Below are 9575 nucleotides of genomic sequence, written 5' to 3' on the forward strand. Positions count from 1 at the left end.
CAGAAACAAAGACAATATTTACAAAGGTCTCACAGGTAAATTGTGAGCAATCACAGCAGCATCTCATCCTGACTAACAGCTTTTAGATGCAGGGAGAGCGTCGTGGTTCAGAGGTGGTTCAGCAGATGATGAAGGCCTTTCTGTTGCATTGTGTAGTGCTGTGGAGGCCATGATGGTCGACTGGGTCTGCTTCTACTGAACTCACAAACACTTCTGAGGTATTTACACCTGAAGCCTCATTGAATGTGAGTCAGAAACAAACGGCTCAGCTGTGATTAATGGATGTTTCCCTGCATTTCTATTTTCACACAGTTTATTTCTTACAGCAGGAAAACTGAACAGAATGTATGTAAGAGGTCAGAGTGAGGATGACGTCACTTAATACAGGAAATACATGTTTGTCTGTTTTGATGATGAAGGACTTCTTCAGCTCTGTAAACAGCTACACTTGAGAGGACAGAGGTGATTTCATGGATCAATAACAATGTGTTTATCAGCTTTCATCATCGCAGTGCAGACATGACGTCAGATCTATCAGAGTGAAGGCCGTCTCTCTGATGACGTCACAGAGCAGAGTCCTTCTGTCCAATAAAGGATCTCAGATCAGCTGCTGCCATCTTGTGGCCACAGTTGGTTACTGTCTCTGAAAGTTGTCTCATGTTTCCTGTTGTCCTGCTAACAAAGGCTGGAGCTCATCATGCTGAGAGGGCAGCAGCATTTTGTGGCTCTTCACACATGTTCATTATATTCTGATGATCCTGGATGGAGACAAACTACAGATAAGTGTGTTCAGCCCAACTAGTTTATCTCATTACAGCAGTTTGATGTTTCCCTTTGAATCCCCCTGAAGATCCTGACAGTGAAGCACGTACATAATACTCCAGCCTTTCAACTCTGAGCTTATTTAGTTCTATTAATACACTGAAATCTCATTTGTGTCATGAAGAAAGTCTTTAATCAAACAGAATTCAAAGATCAGAAACATTTCATATATGGAGTTAAACATGAATCATTGTTTCAACAACATATTTATTGTTGTCATAAACAGACAAGAAGACAACAACAAACTGCTCCTCCCATTCAACACATGTCAGTCCATATCCCAGCAAACTAAATCATCTCCATTTACACATCAAATAGAAACATGAATCACTTGTAATGATTAGAAACTTGATAGAATTTCAAATCTAGTTTGGGGAGTCATTCAGTGAGAAACAGTGAAATGATTTTCCATGTGAAAAGGTGGACAGCAGAAACAGAAAGAAAGAGTGAAACTAAAAGAGAAACAAAGAGCTTTGGAACAACGAGGCAGCAGGAGGACAGCTGCAGTTTAACAGCTTCAACTCACTGACAGGAAACAACATTAGAAACATCATCATCCTCAACTCATCTGCTGCACTGACACTGACACCTTCAACGGACACACCTTCACTTCATCATCAGTGTTAATGTATGGAAACATCCTGTGAGTGAAAGTGTGTGTGAAGGTGTGTATGTGTGTGTTAGTATCAGGATCAGAGAACAACAGCTTTCCTCTGTTCCAGTCCAGATTCACTCTGATCCTCTGGAACTTCTTCTCTACTGAGAGAGCAGTGCGAGGAGCTGATGGTGAGCGTGCTGAGTATTTACCTAAACAGAACAATATTATCCATAATCCAGACAGTTTGTCTCCCTTCCTCTGCACAGACTCTGCTAACACACCCAGTCTCCACCCTGTACTGTCTCCAACTTCAACATCCCAGCTGTGAGTCCCTGAGTTAAAGCCCTCAGAGCCCAGGACAGAGCAGGAATAATGAATCCTCTCTGGATTATCAGGAAGCTGCTGCCTCTCTACTCCTCTCACACTGGTCAGATCTTCAGACAGGATGAGTTCTGGATGAGCAGTGTTTGGGTCCAGAATGAGAGGAGTGTAGGAGACCATGTCCTTCATGTTGTTCCAGATGTTGAAGGTCAGGTTGCCCAGGTGTTTGGCCTGGTCTATCAGAGCTCCTGAGGGCAGCTGTGGATCATCCAGCAGGGGGCAGCGCTGGACTCTTTCCACTGCAGCCTTGTAGTTGTGCAGGAATGAGACGTCTTCAGCTCTCAGCTCCTCCTCTGTGGCTCTGACTGTGTCTGAAAGAGCTGCTATCTCTCTGCTCAGAGCCTCCATCTTCTCCTTCATCATCCCACTCTTCTGCTCCTCTTCCTCCCTCAGTGCAGCCAGCCTGGCCTCCTCTTCCTCTGCTAGAAACTGGTGAAGCTTCTTAAACTGCTCCTTAATCTGCCTCTCTGTGTGTCGGGCCTGGACCTTAATGTGTTCTGCTGTTTGATCAAACTTCACTTGAACTTCTTCACAAACCTTTAACTTCTTCTTTAAGGGCTCCAGAGTTTCCTGAAGTTCCTTCTTGTGTTGTTGTGCAGCTTCATCGATGGGTCTGAATCTGTGATTGGTGTGTTTTTCTGAGTCTCTGCAGATGTGACACACTGGCTGCTGATGGTCCAGACAGAAGAGTTTGAGTTTCTCAGAGTGCAGACTGCAGAGAGCCTCTGAAGCTCTCTGATCTCTCTCCTGTAAGAACGACTCACACAGGTTCTTTAAAGCCAGATTTAAAGGTGGTTCTTCCTTTGAAGATCTTCTCTTACAAACTGGACACTCGTGTGTTGGTCTCTCTCTCCACCATCTCTTCAGACAGTCTTTACAGAAGCTGTGGCTACATGACAGAATAACAGGATCTCTGAAGACCTCCTGACAGACCGGACAGCAGAGATCCTCCTCTGATCTGGAAGCCATTGAGTCTGTGAGTGAAGCTGAAAACAGCAGACAGGAAGTACAGTCAGTCCTGGCTCCCCTCCCTCCTCTACCACCTTCACTGAAACTTCCTTTGAGTCGTGTTTTTGCTCAAACTCACATTCAGTGTGTGGAGCGTCAGCAGCTTGAAGCAGCAGTGTTGGAGTTTTCCACTTTTCTCTCCTGTAGCTGGACTCACTCAGAGGAAGCTGCTAGTTTGGTCTGAGCTCAGTCTGATCGTCTGTGCGTCTCTCTTTACTGAGGACGAAGAACTTCCTGTTTCCTGGTTTGTCGCATTTGAGTGACGTGAGGGGCGGAGACAAATGTTGCTGTTTGACTTTTAACTAAGGTGTGTTTCAATCCTGCCTGCAGCTCAAAAGCTGTAAAACAGGTTTTGTGTCTTTTCACCTCCACAGGTCACAACATGAAACCTGTTGTGAAGTTTATAAAATAAAGTGTCACTCGGTGGTGCAGCTGTTTGTCAGCTTCTATTTTAGACTTTGTTCTGGTTCTTGTTCAGGTTCCCAGCAGTGGGAGTGTAATGCAGTCACACACACACAGGTGGTGTTAAGGTGGATTCACTTAGTTACAGACAGTGGTGTTATTTCCTGTAACTAAGGGTGTGTTTCACTCCAAAGTTCAGACATTAACCTGCCAGAAGCTGTAAAAGTTACTGATAAAGAGCTTTTATCTCAGAAAGCAGAAAGAAAAGAAATAAGTGTAAAGAGTGCAGCAAAATGTTTTAGTGTGAGCTGGTTCATCTGATCTGGTTGTGTAAAAGTCACTGCATGACACTGAGTTTTACTTCTGTCACGATTAGTGGAGCGGACTCAGGCGCAGACCACAAGTTTCTTCAAATCAAAAGTGAATTTATTTACAGTGTTCTCCACGGTGACACACACACACACACACACACACACACACACACACACACACACACACACAACAGTGTCTGGGGAAAAGGGGTTCCAGGGTCCGGGAGTGAAAGGGGCAGGAGTCCAGGGAGGGGAGATTTCCATACAGCCCTCGCAACCACACACAGCTCCTCTTCTTTCCTCCATCACTCTTGCTCACGCTCAGTCACCGTGCACAGGGAAAACAGGTCCAGGGGAAATCTATACACAGACAGAGAAACAGTTAGTCTCCTGGTTCAGACGTGCTCACGAACAAACTTTGCAGAGTGCAGGACGACTGACGCTGATGGCTCAACGATCCAGCGACGAGTAGAGCAGACTCGCCATCTTAAGTAGGACTCCAATTCTCATAATCAGCGGCAGGTGTGCTGATCATCTCCAGGTGCGTGGGCCAGGAGCAGGAGCCCATACTGAGCTCCGCCCCGGCAGGAGAAAGAGAGAGTGGGAGAGGACGAGAGAGAAAGGGAGAGCAGAGGCGAGAGAGGAGAATAAACAAAACAAAGCGCCTGACTGCTGTCAGCTGGCGAGGTGCGGGGACCATGACAACTTCTGTGTTACTGACACTCATCTCTGACTCAGAGAAACGATTTCTCCCCTGTGATCTTCACACAGTGGTGAGTTACATGTGTGTGGAATTTTTCACGTTTTATAGAATTAAATTTCCTCTTACTTTCTTTTTTGTTAACCTGAGTCACTGATCATTTGCAGTATTACAGAGTCTGGCAGTCTTTGCATGATGTCCACGTCACTGTAAGTTTCTAGCTGACTCTCAGGTGTGACAGGTGTGCCAGCAGGAAAGAGTAATAATAGCCTGCATCCTGAGGTTTGTCATGCAGGATTAAAGGAGCCAGGCTTTGTTCACACAGCTGGGATTGTATTTTACACTGACCCTGGGTCAGTATAAGTATCATACAGTTTAAACGAAGCACTGAAACTTGCACATATTTATTACAGATGCACTAAAGAAAAACGGGATATTTAGAGTCAATCTGTGGCTGCGATTAAACACTTTACTGGAAACTTTATTAACCAGTAACTTCATCAGTCATGACAGAAGCTAATATTTCTGAGCTAACATCGTTTAAACCAGTGGTTCCCAAACTTTGTTTGCTGGGCCCCCCTTTGTTTTACAAGAAAAATTTCCACCCCCCACCCCCTTTGTGCGCATGAACACATCCTCCAACCACACACACCCATATTTTGCTCCATTGCATGTGGCTATTTTCACGCCACGCTGTGCGCCACGTTATTGTTGAGATGAATAGCAGAATGGCAGATAGAGACAAAATACTGTTAATCTTACCATCTTCAGGTTTTACACGCTTACATACACACACAGTTACTGTCCCTCCATTTAGAAAGGCAGAGGCGTCACGATGTGATTATTTTACTGTAGTTATTTTTTTTGATGTGTAATAATATTCAACATTACTATCAATGCATTTTCCAAAAAATGCCTCTCTGTGCAAAATGGGTTTAAAAACATAAACAACTGTAGGATCCTGTTTGTCCGTGATTTAAACATCCCAGCGCTGCTCCTGATGAAGGGAAAACCAATTCTGCAGGGAGACCTACCTCGGCACTTGTGCAGGTGATTTTTCTCTTACTTTCTTTTTTCTGTTATTTAGTAAAAAATCTGTCAAAGAAATAATGAATTCTTCACACGTGTTTGAAGGTTGCTGATACGTTCATCTAGCACAGACCTATTGCTGGAACGCCAAGACAATTCTACTACAATGGCAAAGACAAGACGCAAGTCACCAGAGCTCTTTGTGTTGCTCGTGCATGAGGGAGAGAACTGTGACGAGCATCGTTCTCTCTGTTAAGGAATATATTCTAAAATACTTCTTCAGCAAAGACTCAGAGAAGAGAAACACACAGAATTTCTTGCAAGCAAGGGCAGTCTCCGGACTGAGAGACTCGCGCCTGAGAAACTGCCCCGGTCTTTATTTTATACTTCATTGGGTGTGTGTGTGTGTGGGGGGGGGGGGGGGGGGGGGGGGTGTCAGAGTGTGGCCCCATAAGATCTTCCCTAAACCTGCTGGTCTCAAAGTCCAGCAGTTCATCAAACCAAAAGGCACTTAGACTAAAACAGACATAGCTACGTTAATCCTGCCATAAAACAATAAGACGAGGTACGACCTCTCTCATGCTCCTAGGATGTGGGGTGAACACCCTAGAATGTTACAGACCTCCTAGGATGAGACATTCTTTCAATATGCCACCAACTATATACTTCTACACACAAATGATTACATGCAGCATTCTACCATATGCAAACTTATATCACTAAAAGATTATACTGACTACTAAATACAATTTTCCATTGACACCCTCCAAGTAAGCAAATGAATGTTAACAGTCAAACATAGAAATTAACATTTGCAAAATCATTCCAGCTTTGTGGTGCATCTCCTCCAGGTGTGTAAATCACACATGCAGAGTGGTTTGAGTTCCTCAGAGCTTCATAAATGTCTCTTCCAGTTGTTTCTATCACTGTCCATATGACCAGAGTCCAAATGTATGCAGACATGGGTATAACAAACACACCAGTTAGTTTTGCTGTTTGTCAATGTGGCTTTCAGTTATCTTCAAGGCTGCAGGCCTTTGTCAGCACTCCTGTTTTATGGCCTCTATCAACCCTCATCACCTCATTTCATGCATTCTTCCTGTGGGGGATACTTATGACTCCTCTATTGTCCTTTCGTCTCTGCAGAAAACCTTTTTTGGAAAGGGTATTGGATTCAATGATTTTACTGCTTTTGTAACCCCACCTGTTGAGTCACTTCAGCAGTCTTGTTCATGATGCAAATGACAACAACAATGACACAAAGGAAGACCCTCTTCAGAGTGTCAAAGCATGCATAGCACAGTGACACAGCATTAGGTGATGTTCATAGGAAACTGCTGTCAGTCATTCCCCGTCACCACCATAGCTTCTGCTTTCTGTTCACAGAATCATGATGCCATCCTTGACCTTCCTCTCTGCACTGTCGATTGGAGCTTGGAACGCTCCCCTCATCCTTCAGATCTCCATCTGTTGTCCACAATCTCCTCGTGATTACCTCTGGAAAGCCCCGTGGCACAGCTCTCCATCCAATGCAGCTTTATGGTCATTGCTGTGGTTCCAGAATCTTCTCATGATGACCAGTAGGTCCCCAAACAGCATGACCTTTGACCTCAACCCCTGCCTGGGCTGTCAGCTATGGTCCCTACTTCTCGCTGGGTCTCTGAAGGTTTCTCAGGAGATTCCACCCTTGGGATAATTTCTTCCAGCAATGCTCTGCTGCACCTGCATCTCCTCACTAGAGGAAAAACTTCTATTTGGAAAACATGTCAACCATCATCAAACCAAAATTTCCTTTCAGTTCAGTGAACTTCACTTATCAAAAAATATAATTATTTATTAATTATATTATTCGTTTATCACGTTTTCACTTTCACTTATAGGCCATCAAAGTGTTTATTATCTTTACCCAAATGATTGGAGCAGAACTTAAAATCTATAAGCTGTAAAAACTTTATATTTGAAGACTGAAAGAGACCCAGGAAGTGGTCACAGGACGAGGGTGACAGACTGTCTGAAGCAGTTAGAACAAGACAAGGCTGTTGGACCAGGTGTGCTTGCTTTTGAAACTGTGTCTTAATTCCACCTGTTTCACATACAAGGGTCAGTTCTACAGGCAGGAACGTGGGTGTGCCGTGGGCTCCCCAGTTTCACCCATTGTGGGCAACTTGTATATGGAAGACGTGGGAAAGAGGGCTTTGCTATCCTACCCTGAAACACCACCAAGTCATTGGTTCAGGTATGTGGATGACACCTGGGTGAACACACAAACCTCCATCTCTGGTTTCTTTGACTGGAGGTTGTTGAGGATTTGATGATTTCACAACACTGTATGTGATGTCACTGGTGATGTCATCTTCTCCATCTGCTGAAATGAGTTAAAGTAAACACTTTTATGATTTAAGAATCTAAATGGACCAAATTATGATGACAGAATGGAAACAAAATACCACGATGAATAAGAATGAATATGTACAAACCTTCAAGTTTCCTGTGAACACATCGTCTCACCAGCAGAACCAGTAACACCAGTAGAATCACAACATAGACTACATATAAGTAAATCTTATAAGGCTTACATGATTTACTCATGAAAGTGGCCACTTTCTCATTACTGTCATATATTGTTTTAGTAAGTAATTCAAAGAACTGTTTAGACGGAGCCAAAGTTCAGTAGAGATAGTTGTGATTGGGAAAGCTCAGAGATATTAAAAGAAGCACTGAGGCTCCATCCCCACCAGAGATGTGACACGCCTCGTCCCTTCGCTAGAATCTGTAGCGAGGGATTGGTTCACCAGAGACCTCGCTCCTGGCTGCTGCCCAGCACACATTGCACCCTGAAGATTCTTGTTTGTTTGCAAAGAAAATTAATATCACTCTCTCTGTCCAAATGCTGTACGTCCACGATTTTAGCTACCAGTGTTGGTCAAGTTACTTGAAAAAAGTAATCAGTAACTAATTACTGATTACCTCCCCCAAAAAGTAATCCCGTTACTTTACTGATTACTTATTTTCAAAAGTAATTAATTACTTAGTTACTTAGTTACTTTTTAAAAACACGATTTACAACCTGAAGAGGTGATAAAGTGATAGATCTTTCAGCCCAATTCTACTTTTTCTGCATAATCCATCATACAAAATGTAATCAAATGGAAAAGTCTCTTTTTAACTTGTTTTATTAGTTTTAATCTTTTAACTTTATGCATCAAGCAAAAATTTAATTATATGCAACATTCTCTGACTGGAAGAAATTAGTTTAACATTTAAACCTATTTTCTGCACATTCCACCACATAAAATAAAATATTTTGTGTGTTTACACTCAGTCTTTCAAATAGATGCAAGTAAAACACAGCAGAAAATAAATAAAGTCAAAGACTCAGCGGTCCTGTTGCTCTATTTTCACCTGTAAAGCAGGAGTTGGGTAGGCGGAGGTTTACCCTGGTGCAGGTGTGCTGCGGTCAGTGGAAGGATATGGCAGCTCTGTGAGTTTCCCATTACGTCGTAGCTACTCGGTGCTTGCTCGGAAGTTTAGGGTTTTTTTCGCTGTAAAAAGAAGTTTTCTTCCCACGCACAGCGGACACTAATGTTTTTGTCACTTTTTATGGAATCAAACTCAAAGTAAGGTCAGTACTTCCACACTTTAAACGCTGCACGCTCATACTCTCTCCTGCACTCGATATGTGATCCACTGTTGATCTGCACACAGCTGTTGTCACCAACGGCGCACTCGCTTACGTCACTGTCGTGAGACATTCTCGCAAAAGATTCACGGTTTTAGTAACGCAGTAACGCAGCGTTCCTACGGGAAAGTAAAGGTAATCTAATTACCGTTTTTGCAATAGTAATCCCTTACTTTACTCGTTACTTGAAAAAAGTAATCGGATTACAGTAACGCGTTACAAATAACGCGTTACTGCCCATCTCTGTTAGCTACTTTGTTAGGCTACTTTACTTTTCTAAGGCTTAAGTAAATTCAGGAGTGATCCCCAACAATGTCAGAGTAAGAATCTGCTTAGATACGATATTACTAAGATTTTCAGGGCCGAGTACAATAACCTCAGTTTTATCTGAATTAAGAAGCAGAAAGTTAGCGGCCATCCAGGTCTTTATATCTTTAAGACATGTGTGTGTTATCTAGCTAACATGTAGTGAGTCGTTTAATCTTTAAATGACATTTGTAGAATTTGCCCACTTCCTCTCACCCACCAGTGAAAGGAGAGGAAAGGGAGAGAATCCTGTGCATACACAGAAATGAAGAGCTGGCAGAATTCAATTCAATTCAATTTTATTTATATAGCGCCAAATCATAACAAAAGTTGCCTCAA

The 9575-nt window shown here is 43.0% G+C and overlaps 1 protein-coding gene across 1 annotated transcript; it reads right to left on the bottom strand.

Annotated features, from left to right (window-relative positions):
* Positions 1-1381: 1381 nt before the first annotated feature.
* On the bottom strand, positions 1382-2787 carry LOC308410979 (nuclear factor 7, ovary-like; the record flags this gene model as incomplete). Its single annotated transcript, XM_080904646.1, has 1 exon — positions 1382-2787. Exon 1 carries the CDS (start codon positions 2768-2770, stop codon positions 1382-1384), a length of 1389 nt encoding a protein of 462 aa, XP_080760772.1. The 5' UTR covers positions 2771-2787.
* Positions 2788-9575: the final 6788 nt, after the last annotated feature.

This window comes from Rhamphochromis sp. 'chilingali', assembly GCF_963969265.1.
Source record: "Rhamphochromis sp. 'chilingali' genome assembly, chromosome: 1".
NCBI classification, from domain to species: Eukaryota; Metazoa; Chordata; class Actinopteri; order Cichliformes; family Cichlidae; genus Rhamphochromis; species Rhamphochromis sp. 'chilingali'.